This window comes from Panthera uncia (assembly GCF_023721935.1).
Source record: "Panthera uncia isolate 11264 chromosome C1 unlocalized genomic scaffold, Puncia_PCG_1.0 HiC_scaffold_4, whole genome shotgun sequence".
Classification (NCBI taxonomy): Eukaryota; Metazoa; Chordata; class Mammalia; order Carnivora; family Felidae; genus Panthera; species Panthera uncia.
The window spans coordinates 88,030,175-88,049,918 of NW_026057585.1; the positions used below are offsets into that span (position 1 = coordinate 88,030,175).

The 19,744-nt window shown below is 38.8% G+C and overlaps 1 protein-coding gene across 1 annotated transcript in view; it reads right to left on the reverse strand.

The window, feature by feature from the left end:
* KDM1A (lysine demethylase 1A) overlaps positions 1-19,744 on the reverse strand; it is a gene marked incomplete at its 5' end in the record, with an annotated part of 61,917 nt that extends 42,173 nt beyond the window's left edge. The window contains 2 exons of the mRNA XM_049618905.1: positions 10,984-11,149; positions 19,445-19,744. Coding sequence (XP_049474862.1) covers positions 10,984-11,149; positions 19,445-19,744 — 466 coding nt within the window. The remainder of the gene's footprint in view (positions 1-10,983; positions 11,150-19,444) is intronic.

Below are 19,744 nucleotides of genomic sequence, written 5' to 3' on the forward strand. Positions count from 1 at the left end.
GCATGAACGGGGGAGGGTCAGAGAGAGAGGGAGACACAGAATCGGAAACAGGCTCCAGGCTCCGAGCCATCAGCCCAGAGCCTGACGCGGGGCTCGAACTCACGGACCTTGAGATCGTGACCTGGCTGAAGTCGGACGCTTAACCGACTGCGCCACCCAGGCGCCCCAAACCTGTTAGGTTATTCTTGAAGAACAGTGAAGCACTATAGTTATAGTCTCGATTAAGATTCCCAAGAGACCATTCTGCCAATATCTTAAAAGGAAATCTATGATGACTTTCAAGTATTTTTTATCTGACAAGCAAGAAGGGCAGGATCACAGATGTGTTGTTCTCAGGTACATACTGACCAACAGATTCACATTGTGACTATTTAGTTTCTTGTTAATGCTTATTTATTTTTGAGAGACAAAGAATGAGTGGGGGAGGGGCAGAATCCAAAGCAGGCTCCAGGCTCTGAGTGGTTAGCACAGAGCCAGACATGGGGCTCTAACTCACAGAGTGCAAGACCACAACCTGAGCCAAAGTCAGACGCTCAACCCACTGAGCCACCCAGGCACCCCGTGACTATTTAGTTTCTTGAAATCATATTCATGTTGATAACTTTGTACACAATTTGAGAAATTCCTAACTCTTCTGGGAAGCAATAATTTTTAAGCAAACAAAAAAAAACCCACAACAATTTATTAAAATTTATTTAATCAAAAATTTACCAAATTTACAGAACAAAGTGACTGCCAAGCTCTTGTTTTCAATCAAACCTGACACATTAGCAGAGGGGGAAAAAATCTTAAAAGTTTAAGCCATCTTTAAAGACATAAGTTTCTGCTCTTATTAACACCTCAGTTTATATTTTAATAATCTCACTAATTCAATGTTTACCAAATACCTATCTCAAAACTGCCAAGCACAAACAGAAAGTGGAACAGGTTAAATACTTATTTTCAAAGGGCTTATAATCTACCTGGGGAAAGATAAAAAAATATCCACAAAGAAACTTTTTAAAATTTTATTTTTTAATGTTTGTTTATTTTTGAGAGAGAAAGAGAGAGAGACAGACAGGCAGACAGAGTGCAAGCAGGGGAGGAGCAGAGAGAGAGACACACACACAGAACCCAAAGCAGGCTCCAGGCTCTGAACTGTCAGCGCAGAGCCTGATGCAGGGCTCAAAATCACAAACCATGAGATGATGATCTGAGCTGAAGTCGGACACTTAACCGACTGAGCCACCCAGGCGCTCCAAGAAACTTTTTTTTAAAGAAAGGGAAACAAGAGGCTAATACAGATGAGGAATCAGGGAAGCTTTTCTCAATAAATCCACAGAGGTCTGGATATATTGGGAGGCAGTCAAACCACCAATATGGTCTAGAACACTTATAAAAGCAAGGAGAAAAGCACAGACATGGTATAGAATGACACAGTACTTACAGAAGTGGGAGAGCAGGATAGGTAAAAGGGGCCACCCTCAGTGACAAAACCTAAACTTGATCTTAATAATAATGGGGTAACTGTATGACCTGTCACAGAAAAACAGCAAAACAAGTGATACTTTAATTAAACTAATCCGGTCACTTTGTACCAGATGGATTACAGGAATAAAGGTGACCTACACAAAGGAGATCCAATTGAAAGGCCGATTAAGTTAGATATCAAGTGAAATTCACTTGAATAAAAAGAGGACAATGAAAGTGGATAGGGCATAACAATAACAAGTCAAAGAAGCTATGCACAGGAAGTTACATGACTTTACAACAGACTTGATAAAAGGGATAAGGGACTTTCAAGATGGCTCCAAGTTCTTTTAAGTCAGGAGTAGTAATGCAGTGGACCAAATGCAAAATTTAGGAAAAATTTAGGTAAAATTAAACGGAAATATTTTTTACTTACTCAGTCTTTAAAGTAATTAAAGACTAGAACTTTAGGACTAAAACTTTAAAGTCTTAAAAAAAAATTTTTTTAATGTTTATTTTTGAGAGAAAGAGCACGAGGGGGTGAAGGGAGGGACAGAAAGAGAGGGGACACTTTAAATATTAAAAAACATTTTTTAATGTTTTTATTCATTTTTGAGAGAGAGAGAGACAGAGACAGAGACAGAGAGACAGAGTATGAGTTGGGGAGGAACAGAGACAGAGGGAGACACAGAATCTGAAGCAGGCTCCAGGCTCTGAGCTGTCAGCACAGAGCCCAATGCAGGGCTTGAACTCACAAACAGAAAGATCATGACCTGAGCTGAAGTTGGACGCTTAACCAACTGAGCCAACTAGGCGCCCCTAAAAAAAATCTTAAAATAGCATGGGGGTAACAATAGGCTCAGAGAATTTGAAGCAGTTTTAAATGTATGACTAATCTCATAAGGAAAGTCACAGTTTCAAAGAGGAATTGGTCAACACAGACAAATGACAAAAAATTTTTTTTTAAATAATTGAAAGGTAGCGAGTTATTGGTGACTATAACCACTTCCTGCTGCCTTCCAGTCCTCTCCATAGTGAAAGGTGGCTTTAAAAATAACCTCAAATATACTGCTCTTAATGCATCGCTTTCCTAACTTTTTGACTATGATTGTGGACAGAATAATCTACAGCAGTTCAAAGAAATGCAAAGGCAAGTGAATTGGGTTCCCTGAGATAGATGAAACTGGCCTAAAGGGAAAGCCTCAGGCATTCCTTTGAAGCACATCATAGGCAGTTAACACAGCTAACATTGATCAATACTCTCCAACAAAATTATCCAGAATGAAATCTATGGGTTCCAACTAGAACAGCAATCCTAGTGTTATACTGTCATTAAGGCCCAGAAGGCAGGAAAAGGGTGCTGCTTAAGGTAAGAACCTGCCTAAAATTTTCTCCCTTTACCACTGGAGGAGCAGTAGCACTGCTGATCTACACCTGAAGACTTTTTAACATTGGAGCAGAAGTGAGAAACCTCAGTACCAGAAATCCTATACAAAATAAAAGCCCTATAAGCTAAAAAGGAAAGCAAAGCTTTTAGAAGCCAAAGGAAAGAATGGACTTTTTCATATGCTATTTCCCTCCACATTCCATAGTAGGGATTTTCCTCACCTATTTTGTTGTAAAATCTTGGCTTATAGTTCAGTTTTCAAAATGTTCCAAATAAAGTTTAAAATTTAGATGCTATGTTATGTTGCTCGACTACCAAGCTTAATGTGAATTTGAGTAGTTAACAACAAAGCTTACTTTTCTAGTTATTCACCTGTTTTTTTTTTGTTTTTGTTTTTTTTTTAAGTTTATGTATGTAAGCAATCTCTACACTCAACGTGGGGCTTAGATTCAGGACTCCAAGATCAAGAGTCACATGCTCTTCTCACCAAGCCAGCCAGGTAGGTATTCCTCACCTATTTCTAAAAAGGCCAATAGTGAATTTTACCCTGGACCTGCTATTAAAAGAACTGTAATAACTTTTCACAACTGATAACCATGAATTAATTTCAACAAGAGAATCCCTTTTTCCTGCTCAAATAAATTTCTCAGAATGCTGGCTATCTTGTATCTTCCCAGACCACAATCAGAGGCTCTTCCCAACCTCAGTATGATTTGAGTGTACACTGCTACAGGGAGGTTTGACTTCTTAGGCATTAATTAATCATATGTGTTCTTCTATCTTCACATCAGAAGATGCCAAAAAAAAAAAAAAAAGGAAAAAAACACAACCCTATCTTCAAATGTTTGAGGCCACCGTAATTAGCAAATACTGCAAAATGTTAACATTTTTAACCCTATTCCTAGTTCAAGTCTGTGTTTAATAGATACAAGATGTTTGTACACAAAAGTGGAATTTATATTTTCTCCTTTGATCTCTCGTATCAAGTCCCATTTTGCAGATGAGAAAATCTTCATAGACAAAGTATCTGTTCTATTATATCATGAGCAGACCAAAAAAGGATGGTAGCAAAAAGAAAGTTAATTATAAAATTAAAGTTGCTCAGCTAAACAAATTACTAATTTGCTTTAATTAAAAAAAAAAAAAAACTAATCAATCAGTGAAATGAAATCATTAAAAGCAGCTCAATCTGTCAAAGACTGAACCTAAAACTGGTAGCATTTGATTCAGTGGTTTTGGCCAAAAGCAGTTAACAGTTAAGAATCAAGGATCTCAGGGGCGCCTGGGTGGCTCAGTCGGTTAAGTGTCTGACTTCAACTCAGGCCACGATCTCGCGGTCCGTGAGTTCGAGCCCCTCGTTGGGCTCTGGGCTGATGGCTCAGAGCCTGGAGCCTGCTTCCGATTCTGTGTCTCCTCTCTCTCTGCCCCTCCCCCGTTCATGCTCTGTCTCTCTCTGTCTCAAAGATAAATAAACGTTAAAAAAAAAAAAATTAAAAAAAAAAGAATCAAGGATCTCAACTGCTTCATAAAAGCCTAATTCCTTCACATTTCATGTAAAACTTCCAAAATCCAATTTGGGGAAAAACATTTAAAAACAACTTCTGGGTTCTCACCGTACTTTGAATACAATTTTATCGTATTGTTTCTTCATTGTAGCCAGTTATTAAATTTGTAACCCTAAAGAGGACTATGAATTCTTTGCAGAAAGACCTAGTCTTCAGCGCTGCACCCTCAGAACCCAGCACCACGCCAGGAACAAAGCACTGTAGTTTTACAATTAATGGTTGTATAATAAAGTCAATGAGGAACTGCCAAGATTGGGGCAATCTTACTTTGCGTAGAAAATGTCTCCACTTTTTTTTTCTTTTCTTTTAATTTCCTGTCCAGGGGCGCCTGGGTGGCTCAGTTGATTGAGAGTCCGAGTCTTAACTTCAGTTCAGGTCATGATCTCAGTTTGTGAGATCGAGCCCCATGTCAGTGCAGAACCTGCTTGGGATTCTTTTTCTCTCCCTCTGCCCCTCTCCCCAGCTTGCACTCTCTCTCAAATTAAAAAAATAAATAAAAATAAAGAGTAAGGGAGCTATCTGTCTTCTTTAAGGAAAAAAAAAAAAAATTCCCTTCCAGGGCATTGGGCTTAGCTGGTGGAGCAGGTGACTCTCGATTTTGAGGTTTTGAGTTCAATTCAAGACCGGTGTAGAGATTGCTTAAAAATAAAATCTTTAAAAAAAAAAAAAAATTTTTCACTTCCACACTATTTTTAAAAATAATTCTTCCAGTAAGCCAAAAATTTAGGAAGACTTACTTTCGTCCCACTCTTTTTCCAAGTTCCTCCAAATTTTTATACTAAAATTTAATATTTCAGACTCATTTTACCTTCTGTTACAGATTTATGTACACATTTGTATCTCTACTAGACTATAAATCATCTGAGAGTGGGGACCATGTATTGCATAGTAATATATATAGCTTGGTCCAAATGCTATCTCTCAAAATATAAAAATTTTGAATTAATCTGTGACTTTTTTCTCAGTCCTCCAGTAAATTATTCTGAAGCACAGTTCCAAATCAGAACACTGAAATGATGCTATACAAAAAAAATGATGCTATACAAAAAAATGATGCTATACAAAAATCCTAGGTCTGCTTTCTAAGTGTATGCATATTTCATATAAGGAGAACTAAAATGATTTCAGGCACTTATTTGACACTAGCAGGCCAAAATGGCAACATAAACAATCCTGTTAGGAATGAATTTCCCAACAACTTCTAGTAGATCTACAAAAGAGGGTCTCCTGCTGGGTATGGGGTTGTAACAGAATTCTATAATTCTCCCTGTGGAGGTAATCCAAGTCCATTTTCAGGAAACCTGCAAGTTACACCTGCTCTCTGATTGCACCTGAAGGTACAGCAAGAGAAATCAGAGAGAAAAGCCTGGGATAAGCCACTTGAAAATAATTATGGCATGCTAAAATTATTCACCAAACTCTGACGGTAACTAGCCATGCCACCAAACCCAGGACTTGACTGAATACCTCAGTATGACTGCCTCACAGCACCTAAGAACAAAGAACTATGAAAATATAAGGGCTGTTACATAAGTATTAGGCCACCGTTTATTTTTTTTTCCTCTAAAAAAAATTTTTTTTTAACATTTATTCATTTTTGGAGACAGAGAGAGACAGAGGGTGAGCGGGGGATGGGCAGAGAGAGAGAGAGAGAGGGAGACACAGAATCCGAAGCAGGCTCCAGGCTCCAAGCAGTCAGCACAGAGCCCGACGCGGGGCTCGAAACCACAAGCCACGAGATCACGACCTGAGACGAAGTTGGACACCCAACCGACTGAGCCACCAGGCGCCCTTTTTTTTTTTCTTTTAAAGTAAGGAAATCCATCTTCAGCTCTTCTCTGGTCAAATTCTATTATTATACTAAGTTGTAAAGGACAATTCAAAAGATTCTACCTTTTAGATTTTTTGCTATACTGAGTAAGCAATTCATAAAATATTTGGTCATCAATCTTTTGTCATAAATATTTTCATTTTAATAGTATTTGTGATCAAACTTCACTGGATTTTAAACTTTTCTACCCATACACATATTCTATATATTTTATATAATTTAGTATTTTTACTAATTTATGTTGCATCTCCTTTCATGTGATTTTGTGAAATATTCTTTCAATCGACAGGACTATTACATGAAAAGGGCCCCAAAATTATTAAAACCACAAAATTTTTTTGTCATACCAATCTTTCACATCAATGATTTCTGTACGTTAAACAGCCTACCTCTCTTTCAAACACACACCACACACACACCCCCAAAATTACCATGTAAGACAGAAGAGAGGGCAGGTACTTTCTTTTATTTACATTGTTGTAAGAGTTATTATGTGTTCTTAAAAGAATATAAACAAGGAGATAAAGTGATTCTTCCTACAGTCATTCAATAAAATAGATTATAATGCAGGGCTGTCATCAATCAGCTAACCATATCTAATAACTATATCTAACAAAATGAACCAATAATTTGACGTAAGCCTTTGAGCTTCATTACAGTATTAGCATACCACTGAGGCTGGAAAACTGGTACACAGACATATGCATGTGCTTTACATATATGTATTTAAAAAAAAAATTTTTTTAACATTTATTCATTTTTTGATAGACAGAGCATGAGTGGGGGAGGGGCAGAGAGAGAGGGAGACACAGAATCCGAATCAAGCTCCAGGCTCTGAACTGACAGCACAGAGCCTGACGCAGGGCTCGAACTCACGGACCGTGAGATCATGACCTGAGCTGAAGTCGTTTAACCGACTGAGCCACCCAGGCTCCCCCACATATATGTATTTTTAAACATACTTCTGATATCTCTGTTGAGAAATTCATTAACTTAACATCTTGAGAAAGGCATTTTAATAGCGATTTCAAATTTCATTTTACTGTTTTAAAGCAAGCTTCCATGAAAGTGTTAAGCTTTATACAACTAAGCTATTTCTAACCCAAAATGAAATATATCTTCCCAAACCAGAGTTCTTAAACAGCTATCCAACACAAAATTTAAATTCAGAAACTACTAGTAAGATTTTTCTGAAAATTTTCAACTGATGAAAGGCAGTGGAGAAAAAAATCGTGTTTTTGCATTAAAATTAAAAAGCTAAGTGCTAACAAATTAGTTAATATAGTAAAACGTCTTTGAGGAATAATCAAATATACACAGGGTAACAACTGAGCCAAGAAAGGAAAAAAAAAAAATTCACTAACAGAAGGCCACTTTAACAGTGGTATCGAAACCAGTAAAGACCAACCGAGATTTTTACTCTATTTTATAGATGTTCCCATATTATTTGACATTACTAATAACCACACGATTCCAAGGACATTTTCAGGTTCAGTTGGCATGACTTTAAAAAACACCTTTATCTTGATAGATGAGGTACTAGGAAACCAAATAAATCCATCATTTGTTAAAACAAATACATTCAGAAGTGTATAAATGTAAAAATACACAGAAACATTTAGGAAAACTTTAATTTTAAATATAAGCAGCAATACTTAGCATGAAAAATACATTATTTACTCATGTGACTACCGTAGGACTATAGGCCACATTCAGTTATCATCAAAAGCAAACAAATATAAAAATAATTTTTAAGCCACAACATAGAACTTCCCAATTATGTAAATCCAAACAAACAACAAAACCAACATCGTTTCCATAAAAGTTCAACTTTGATATTGAGATTTTTCCATTGACCAAAATTCACTAAACTCGATTATCAAAACAACCAAAATCATCTCTCCCAGCCAGTCTCTTTACCTCTTTAGTTCGCTCTAATAGAGCACATCAGATTGATTTTTCCAAAAAATGTATTTTGTACAACGCCTCTCACTCAAAATACAAAATATCTCAGTGCTACCCTGACCAGATCCTCTCAGTGTTTAAAGGACGAGTTCAAATTTCTCAGCCTTGTAATGAAGGCTCCAACCTTCCCTTCTGGCCTCCTCTCAGAATTCTCCTAAAGGAATCTTCTCCAGTAATATTATCTGACCCAACGGATTTTGCAAAACCTTGTGCTAACAAAATATTTTATTCTCAACATCATGGAAAGCAAAGCAAATTTTTCTAAACAAACTTAAAAGCTGGTAAAAATGAAACGTATTCAAACCTTAGTTACATATTTAAAGAGAGTAAATTAATTTCTCATCTAAAATGACTGAGATGAAGAAAAGATTTGGTAAAAAACAAGACCCACATCTTCTCTCAAAAGACCTTAAGATACCCATATGACAATGGTTCTGTTCAATTTTTGAATGAAAACTTAAGTGAAAGAGCTAGTTCTGATAAGACAGGAGATCTGGAGTCCCTGGACAGTTTCTAAATACTTGAATTCACCTGATAGTATTTTATGATTCACTATTAGGGCCCCATTTAATTCTAAATTACACAGGCCAGTAAGTTGCCACTACTTTACTGGGGAAAGTACTTCCCTAATTCACCCCAGAAATTTTTTTAAATTTCAAGTTGTTTTAAAGGAAAAATAATTTTATTTTCAGAATCACAAATAATATATTGCAAGTTTTGGCTATTATCAACACATCTCTAAGCACTGAAGATATTCTAAACTTAAGAAACTTTAACTTTCCCCCCAAATACTAAGATAACTTATTTAAACTAAACAACTGGATAAAAATTTAGCCAGAACATAATATCATAAACACAGTTCCCCAAATCCTACATCACTTTAATAAGGTATTTCCTTCTTGGGCAACAATGCCTGACATTTATGGAAAAACAAATTAAAAAAACAAAATAAAACACCTCTTTCATGGAAAAGAAAACACCAATACCAGGTTTAAAATGTTCAGAGTATATACTAACTTGGTACCTACTTAGGTCAGTTGTTTACTGGAGACACTGACAATCACACAAAAAAAGAGGGTGAGGCAGCATCTCAAATACATCTACTGAAGAATACTTAGAGCCTTCGAACCAAGAAACAGTAGTCTCTTGACCTATGACAGATATCAAAAGACTTTTCCCCAGTACCTCACCAGAAAGTCTACAGCAAAGGTAGAAGAAAAGAAAGGCAAGAACCAAAGAATACAGAAGAAAAAGGAGTAGAGAATCAAGGGAGGAGTTGGAGGCAACGACACGAAGAAAGGAAGAGAGCTAAATGTAAAAGACTAGAAAGAAAAAAAATACCAACAAAAAGAGAGGAGGTGTTCTGAGGTACAGGGAAGGCTGCATTTGCCTCAGGGACACTAGTTCCAGAGTTAATATACCACTCCCAATAGGTGCCCAAGAGGTCATTTTAAGAAAGTCTTAGGAAAGCCATTCTTAGAAAAACCCTGATTCCTAAGATAAATTGAACCCAGAATTTAATCATCTTGTTCTCAATGTTCTCAAACTGTGTTTTTATTATAATTGCTATAAAATTACAAGCTTTAATTTTTGAGAGTTTTGGCCAGAATCTGTTTGATAAATTCTAAATCTAAATTAATTTAACAACTGACTTGTAATTTTCTCAAGGATACATCAGTAATAACCCTATTATTTTAAATAACATGTGGTGATTTATATAACATTACAGAGGAGGGGGAAAAAAAAAACTAAAACAAAAGATAAAACTTCTCAAATTAAGTATGTCTGTATCTGGGTACCTATGAAAGTCACGCAAGATATAGCAGATGGGATCTGAAACAAACATTCTATTTTTAAAAGATACAGGACTACAAGAATTGAAGAGGTAAATGGGCCTGGAGCTACAGAAATATAAAATGTATTTTAAGAAGAACTTAGTAAAAATTCAAAGTCAAGAAGAATTAATGCAATGCCATTAAGGACAGAAGATACAAAAAATTAAGACTCTACTTTTGTTTGCTTTATCCAAACCAGAAGGGTATCCCTACTTGCTCTGGGTATCCTCAGTAGGATTCAATCTGAGGGGATGTTAGTGAGAATTCCTTAAAGATGTTTGAAGTTCTGAAACCAATACTATAGTCTCCAATAATCTTTCCACTGTCATAGGAAGACTGTGTGAGTTTAGAATCTCTGCATAGCCTTTTCTTCTACCATTCCTTTGACTGGAGGGCTCAATACTAAACAGTAACAGGCACTTAGGCCTTTTCTTTTTGACCTCATAATATATTTTTACATTTGTTCACTAGGATATTCTCAAAACTGATCCCCACTCTGAGGGTTTAATCAGAAAGTATCTAACCATGTGATACATATGTGATTTAACCAGAGTAATTTCTGAACCCTTCTATCTACAAACTCTAAATCAGAGATAAATCTGAGGGGTTTGGTTCTTTGGATTTGGTTTTCTGTATGTTTTCTCTAATTGTTTATTTCTCCAACTTTCCGCGTGCCTTATACTGCCACTATCCTTCCATCCCCATCTTTTACTTTCCTTCTATATATGTACACACACACACAAAGAATATCAGTATTAACTACATATGTATGTATGCATGTATGCGTGCGTGCATATATATTTACACATACATACACGCACTACTGACACACATGGCCAATATCAGAATATAAACCAAAGATAAAGACATAAATAACACTGTAGAATAGGATTTAACTCATTTACTCTTATTTTCAGGATAAAACAAAACTGGTTGGTTACTATTACTCACCAGATGGTTCTTCAGGCTCGCTTTCATTTTCTTCCTCAGGTGGGGCTTGAGGAGGTGGTGGGGGAAGCTTCTTTTCCTTCTCTGCTTTAGCATTTCTCTCTTCTTCTGAATAATATTCATCTTCTGAGAGGTTGGCCAAGCTTTCATCCATCTCTCTGTACTCTACCTATGTGGAGATTATACCAGGGAAAGCTAAATACAGTGAACATCTAAAACCAGGGACTTAATGTGGAACCATCAGTGAATGTGAATGGCTTCTTAACTTCAAATTTTAAGGGAAATAAGTAAATAACAAGGAACAAGCTAGACCATAATAGGTAGTTATTAAAAACAAAATCTCAGGGCACCTGGCTGGCTCAGCTGGAAGAGCATGGGACTCTTGATCTCAGGGTCATGAGTTCAAGCCCCACACTAGGTGCAGAGATTACTTAAATAAATAAAACAAAACAAAACCCTAAAATCTCTCATGAAACAATCTCATGTCGGTTCACATTTACCCCAACCTATCAATTTTACATCATAGTACTGACATTTAGAGCAATGGATCTGAGGCTTTTTACAACTCCTAAAACCTTTTAAAATGTGTGTGTGTGACTGTGTGTGTTTGTAGGCATATCTATACATATGTATGTATACATCATAATCACACTAGAAGTTTCAACAAAAGACTAAAATAACCCTGAGATAAAAATATAATCAACTAGAATAACAAGTCTGTCAAATGTCAAGCCTGTACTTCTATTCCATGGCAAAACAGCAAAATTCCAGAAACCAAATGGGGAAAAATGGCAGGTAATAAAAACCACAAATGGCAACAGTCAAATTGAAACTATGAAAAGGTACATTTGCTTAAAAAATAACCAATGACTTGATTTCACAGTTCATGTGATCAAGCTCCGCCTCAGGCTCCGTGCTGACACCATGGAGCCTGCTTGGGATTCTCTCCCTCCCTCTGTCTGCCCCTCCCCCACTCCCTCAAAATAAATAAACATTAAAAAATAATAACTGTTGACCTAAGAGAGTTGAACAGTGAGAGCAAAGAAACCTTAATATAACAAATTAAGAAGTGAAACGGAAATGGAGACTACAGGTCATACTACTAATTCATATTCTAAGTGTAAAGGAGAGAACCAGGTAGTAAGTAGAAAGAGGAAGCCTTATCAGGGGTAAAGCCATTAGGATAGGGAAGATTATAATGGACCTGTTTACCAAAATGTAAACGGTATTACAAATAGTCACCAACCTTAGAACACTGGCAAAATGTCACTGTGACTCCCACCCTTAAAAAACATTCCAGAAAGCCACAGAAACAACAGCTCTCTATTCAGATTCAATTAAAAGATAAAATGAATAAAATAAAAATTTATTAGCTATGGAGACAGAGCAAAGACAGTATGGTCTCCACAAATAATGTACCTAACTTATTAGATTTCTGAAATTAATAGTCCTGTGGATTACAGCAAATGTAATCTATTTTAACTTTTGAAATATCTTTGAAATAGTTCCATATGGCTGGCTGCTTTTATATCTGTCTTTTTCTTTTTTTTAAATGACATGACCACAGGTGGGCAGGGGAGTGGGTGGCTAGACTAGGGAAGGTAAGAGGGATTGTGGCAGAAAATGGAAACAAAAATTAAGGATAAATTGAACAGTTCTGACCCATGCTCTAAGATTCTTATTTAAACACACAAATAATAGTATTCATCTATCAAATATGGAACACCGAGTACATGATCACAATGGAGAAAACAATTATAAATGAGAGTCTTCCTGCCCTTAATAAGCTGAAATTCCAGTTGCAAATTAATGGTTCTTACCAGGCAAATCATCTCACAGAAAGATTTTACAATAAAACCTCCAGAAGTCTAGACACTAACCTTCATTCTACTTGATTGAGATAAACTGTAGGAGCAAACCTCAGGACAATGGGCAAAAAAGCAGCATGGGAAAAGTTTCAAAGAGGGAGAGGGGTCAGAAAATGTAATCTATGTTTAAAGTATGCAGTATCCTTTCTTCTTTCAGCTTTCAATAGTGCTTGACCCCTCCCTACCCCCAAAGATTCAGCTCTTTAATCCTCTGCTCATCAATCTCATCCATTTAATCAATAATCACTTAATAAGCGCCTACCATGGAACTGGGCAATATGCAAATTCTGAAACAATAATGTAAGATCCTTTCTACTGCAGTAGTTTAGCTCTTTCCAAAGGATGTTCCACAAGACACTATACTATTTGAAGGAAAAAGGAATCCATGATCAAGTTTGGGAAGTACTGCATTCTTTACAGGCCCCCTCTAGGAGAACCACAACGCACATTAAAGTTACTGAGAAGTTTTGCAGCAAAAACAATCTTTTTAACATTGTTTAATCCAACGTTTTGATGAAGTAGTAGCTACTAAGAAGGAATACAGAGTTCTTAGTTTTTGGGGGGTTGGGGGGGGAAGATTAGAAAAATATCTAGAAGTAGGAGCAAAAATATCTAAAGGTAGTATTTAAAAACAATAATATCAAGAAAAAACCATCTGTGTTCCACAGAACCCTAAAATTCTTCAGGATTTCATTTAAATACACACTTATGTGTTAGTACTTTGGAGACCAACAACACATGAACTTGTACTGCTTAGGTAAATTTTGGGTAGACCTAAGAATGACATTTCTTCTGCAATCTGTTCAACCAAGGCAGCGTCCTGAAATGGCTAGGCAAGCTAAAAAACAACCTTTTGTACTACTTATCAAGCACTGGGTCTTCACAATGCTTCATAAACAAAGTACAGAAATAAAATTGGGTTCTGAGACTTAAATAAGACTACAACTATTAAGTTTAACCTCCATTCTCAAATTTGGCTCTATTAAAAAAAAAAAAAGCCTCATTTTCTGAAACCCTGACAACTAAAATAAAGGTTATAAATTTAAACTGAATATAAGACAGGCAAATAGTACTTTATTTTGAAATTTTGCATATAAAGTTTTATTTTGTAAAAAAGAGGGGCACCTGGCTGGTTCAGTCGGAGGAGCGTGTGACTCTTGGATCTTGGGGGTGTGAGTTCAGAGTCCCATAATGGGTGTAGAGATTACTTACAAAAAAAAGTTTCTCTAGTGGGCGGTGCCTGGGTGGCTCGGTAGGTTGAGCAATGGACTCTTGATTTTGGCTCAGGTCACGATCTTGGGGTTGGTGAATTCAAGCCCTACAATGGACTCTGCATTTCTTTCTTTTTTTTTTTTTTTAATTTTTTTTTTTTCAACGTTTTTTTATTTATTTTTGGGACAGAGAGAGACAGAGCATGAACAGGGGAGGGGCAGAGAGAGAGAGGGAGACACAGAATCGGAAACAGGCTCCAGGCTCCGAGCCATCAGCCCAGAGCCTGACGCGGGGCTCGAACTCACGGACCGCGAGATCGTGACCTGGCTGAAGTCGGACGCTTAACCGACTGCGCCACCCAGGCGCCCCTCTGCATTTCTTTTCTTGCTTTCTTTTCTCTCTACACACTCTCTCTCCCTTTCTCAAGATAAATAAGCTTTAAAAAAAGTTCTCAATAAAAAAGTGAAAGAATCATACAAATTCTCAAAAATAAAAAAATAAAAACTATTCCCCTGAGCAAAGGAACAGATACTTTGAACACAAAGGAGTGGGAACCTCTCATCCTTAAGTAAAATCCTCAAAGACTTTGGAACTTCTACAACCACTTACAAACAAGGACATAAAGATATCCAATAGACAGATATAAGTCAGTAGGGTAATTATTCTCACCTTTACACAGACAACTCTCAAATTTACATCTCTAGTCTCTCCCTCACCCTTACTACAATGATTCATCCACTTCCCAATCACCTTAAAGCCCCAGTCTTTTTGTTTGAATCTTTAGTCCTTTTAATTCAGTAGGGCACAACTGCCAGACTGATTTTCCAAATCCATACATGTTATTTTCAGATAGTTTAAAAGATGAACGCCAACTTTTTCAAACCAGGTATAAACTTTCTGGCTCTAACTATGCAAACTTACACCTTTAGCCATTTTCTAATACACTAATGAAAAAGTCCTCGATGTTCTACTGATCCCTAAATTTCCTAAAAGCTTTTTCTGTTAATCCAATGCTTAAAATTCAAGGCGCCCCTCCTCCACAAATTATTTCCTAACTATTCCAAACTTACAAATATATAGTTTCCTTTCTCTGAACTGTCCTAGCACTTAAGGTCTGCATTTCATAGTCTAGTGTAGTGCTGTCTGATACAATTTTCTATGATAATGGCAACGTTTTGCATCTGCACTTCCACCATGGCAGCACTAGCCAGCCACATGTGGCTATTGAGCACTTACCATGTGGTAATTTAAGTTTAAATCAAAAGTAAAAACTCAGTTTCATCAGTTGTACCAGTCACATGGGCTAGTGGCTACCATACTGAACACACAGATCTAGTGTTTGTCTATAACCTGAACATGACTCTACAACCCAAACGTTACTGATCCCTCTGGCTCCTATCTTGCTCCTAGAAAAACCTCATTTCCAATTCATTTGCCCGTTGTCCCCAACATTCAGTTTTCCACTCTGGACTCCCTGCTGCTTCTCAAACCTTGTCGCATAATATGCCAAGCGTTTTTCACTTCCTTTCTCCACTGGTAATACTTAATTACTGGGCACCTTACTATAAGCCAGACACTGTGTTTTGTTTACATTGTATCTAAACCTAAAAGCCTTACAAGGTAGAGTTTATCTTCCTAAGGAAAATGAATCATAGCAAGAAAAATCAATTCCAAAAAGTCTGTCCTTTTCAGAATACTTTTCTAAATTCTGCACCTTTTCAAGGCCAGCTGAATGCTGAAGTGTCCCTAAAGTCCCAGCCCAACTTAACAATTCCAACCCTTAAATATTTTGCCATAATGTTAGCATACACACTCAGGGGTGAATTTATTCTGAAATTTACAAAACTTAACCTTCAGGGACCCTCAAATGCATGGACCCCTTCCAATACCCTGAACCTGGTTTTAGTTACATAATTTTGTGTGTGTGTGTGTGTGTGTGTGTGTGTGTATATATATATATATATACACACACATGTATATATATAATATATATAATACATCTGTATCTACGTCTGTTATATCTATAACTACAAATACAGAAAGACCCCTACATATACCTCAGAACTCTCGAAGTAAGGCCCATCTACTACAATGGACTCAGCTCGATTTTTCTTCCTTTAATGGATACTCTATCCCTTGAGGTCTGTTTTCTCTGGCTCCCAAGACTGACTAGGAATAAGTCAGTGTCCCCAGTTTCTTCCTTCTTAGTTGCTCCCCCAAATAAACAGGTGACCCACTTTTCTTTTGAATTTCAAAGCTAATCACAATAGAAAAAACAGTATAATGGGAATTAAAATAAACACAAGATAATTACAAAGACAGAAATCTACATACTCAAGACAATCCCAATCAGAGTATCAGCTGCCTTTTTTTTTTTTTTTTTTTTTTCTTCCCCAGAAACTGATAAACTGATCCTAAAATTCATATGGAAATGCAAGGGTCTCAGAACATCCAAAACAATCTTGAAAAAAAGGAGCAAAATTGAAAAATCAAACTTCCTGATTTCAAAATCTATTACACAAAGTTACAGTGATCGGGACAGTGCGATACAGACACAAGAACAAAAATACTGATCAGTGGGACAGAACTGAGAGTCCGGAAATAAACCCTTATATTTAGGGCTAACCAACAAGGATGCCAACCATTCAAAGGGGGGAGAGAACAGTCTTCAATTGTGCTGGGACAAGTGGATATCCACATGGATAGGAACGAAGCTGAACTCCTACTTCATACCACATACAAAAATTAACTCCAAAATGATCACAGATCCAAATCCAAGAGCTAAAACTATAAAACTCTTAGGAGAACACATGGAAGTAAATCTTCATGACACTGGATTAAGCAATGGTTTCTTGGATTGAACATCAGAAGCAGGTGCTTGGGTGACTCAAGCTTGGATCTAACACCCAGGTGCCTGGGTGGCTCAATCAGTTAAGCGTTGACTCTTGATTTCAGCTCAGGTCATGATCTCTTGGTTCATGGACTTGAGCCCCATGCTGGGCCCCACGCCAACCACAAGGAGCCTCCTTGGGATTCTCTCTTTCCCAGTCTCTCTGCCCCTCCCCAGCTCATGCTCCATCAAAATAAATAAACTTAAAAACAAATCAAAACACCAGAAGCAAAAGGGACAAAAAGAAGAAAAGATAAATTGGACACTAAAATAAAAAACTTCTGCAATCACCATACACAAAGAACTCTGACTATTCAGCAATAAAGACAACCCCATTTTAAAGTGAGCCAAGGATGTGAACCAACATTTCATCAAAGAAGATATACAACAAATGCCAATAAGCACAAGAAAAGATGTTCAATATCATCAGTCATCCTTGTAACGCATATGAAAACTACAATGAGACACCCCTTCACATCCACTAGGAGAGCTCAAGACAAGGATATGGGGGAACTGGAACCTTCATCTGCTGCTGACGGAAACGTAAAACGGTGTGGCTGATGTGGAAAAGTGTTTGGCAGCTCCTCAAAGAGTAAAACACTGAGATACCATGTGACGCAGCAATTCCACTCCAACTATATACCCGAGAGAGTTGAAAACATACGTTCACACACACAAAACGCTGTACATAAATGTTCACGGCAGCATCACACATAACCAAAAAGTGGAAACCCAGATGTCCGCCACAATGATGAATGGATAAACAAAATGCGGTATATCCATACAATGGGATATTATTATGCCATGGAGTTGTGTCAAGTGCCAGATGGAAATACAACATGGATGAACCCCGAAAACATACCAAAGCCAGACACAAAAGACCACATATTCTATGATTCTGTTTACATAAAAGGCCCAGAACAGGCAAACCCACACAGAAAGTAGGTTAGTGGCTGCTAGGGCAGTGGAGAACCAAGAATGACTGCCAGTGGTCCAAGTGTCTTTTGGGGGTGATGAACATGTCCTAAAATTAAAACTGACTGTGGTAGTGGCTGCAAAACTCTGTGAATACATGCTTAAAACCATTCGGTCGTACCACCTGAAAAAGGTAAATTTTATCCTTTATCAACTATCTCAATAAACGTTTTTAAGAAATGTTTTACCACATGCTTTCTAGCCATACTTTCTATTGAAATAGTAAAATAAAAACGCTCGGGCTTCTGCCCTCTAGCTCATTTCTGGGGGCTGGGAGTCTCCTATCCGTGTCTTTTCTAACCCACGCTTTGGTAAAAGCCGCCAAAAGCCTTTCCTCCTTCTAGCACGGGGTATTTACTCTTGCAGAGAGATCTCTCCAGCGGGCGGCTGTATCTGAGGGCTCAGTCTGGGTAATAACCCATCTCAAGAAGCTCACACTGACTCGGCACATGCATTTAAAAATTACAGCTGTATGCGTAACTTATAAAATCGCACGATTTTAAACATGTACTCTAAAAGGATACATCTCCAGAAAAAACCCAAGTCTAAAAAGTCTGCTCCTGGTACTGCCTTGGTGCCCTGCACCGTCGGGTGTTCCATGTGGTCCTTTGTCTGAGGCTGAGGCTGCCTCCTGGCAACGGAAACGCAGCTTCCAGTTCTGCCACTTACTTAGCTGGGTGACTTTGGCCAAGCTGCTTAAACTGTGTGCCTCAGCTTGCTCATTTCCTAACGTGGGGCTCACAAAACCTGCCCACTGCTGCTGAGCAAAAATAAAACGTAAGTGACTCTCTGAACACACGGCATCTGGCACCCAGAGATGTGAAGCAGCTGCCGTCTGTATATTCTGTTCCGTGACAAGTCTTTTCCTCCCTAGGTATTTGCACCTTGACTAATTGACATTATCAGCTTCCTCACCGGTTAAAAAAAAAAACAAAAAACCCTAAGTCAAAAGATCGTTGAGAGAATAAAAGGAAAGAGGAAAACTAGCGCCCAGCAGGGCTGGAAACAAACAAACAAAAATGTTCGTTTCTTTTCGGTCTCCATAGCCAAGGCCATTTCTTTAGCATGCCCCTCCAGCCCTAATGCGCGCCCAGCTGAAACTCCTTGAAACACCGCCGAGAGGCCTCCAGACACATCCGCGGGCCAACAGGCGATGCCCGTCTCCAACAGCGCCCACCAGGACTCCACGTCAGGGAGCCATGTTTCCCAGGCCAGAAAATGAAAAGGTGCACAGACGCAAGGAGTAAACCACCCCTCCCCGCCAATCCCCCTTCCCAAGACGGCCGGGTCCCGGCACAAAGACTGCTTTCAACACCCGCGAAGCCCTTCCCCTCCCTTCCTCTCCCCCCCACCCAGCTGGTGGGGAGCCGCGGTGAAGACCCGACGGGCTGGGAGGTCTGGGTGGGCGTGCGGCTCGAGGCCCAAGACAAGGGGGCGGTGGGGGTCGCCGGGGGCCGGACAACCTAGAGGAAGCCAAGCAACCGGGGTCTGCGGCGTGCGGGAGGGGTTCGCGCCTCACCTTCGCTCGCTTGCGCCGGCTGGTCCGTCGCCCCTCCGGAGTCTCTGCGATTCCCGTTTCCATGGGGGTCGCAGATCCAGGCACGACGGTAGGCCCGGCCTGAGGCCCGGCGGACCCCGGTGGCTCGGCCAGGCCCCCGGGAGGGGAGGCCCGCGGAGGCTCTTTCTTGCGGGGAGTGCGCTCCCCCGCCACCCCCGGCCCGGCCTCGGCAGGGCCCGACAGGCCCGCGGGCGGCGCGGCCACCTCAGAGCCGTTCTCCGCGCCGCCCGCTGCCCCGGGGCCGGCCTCCGTCCCGGCCGC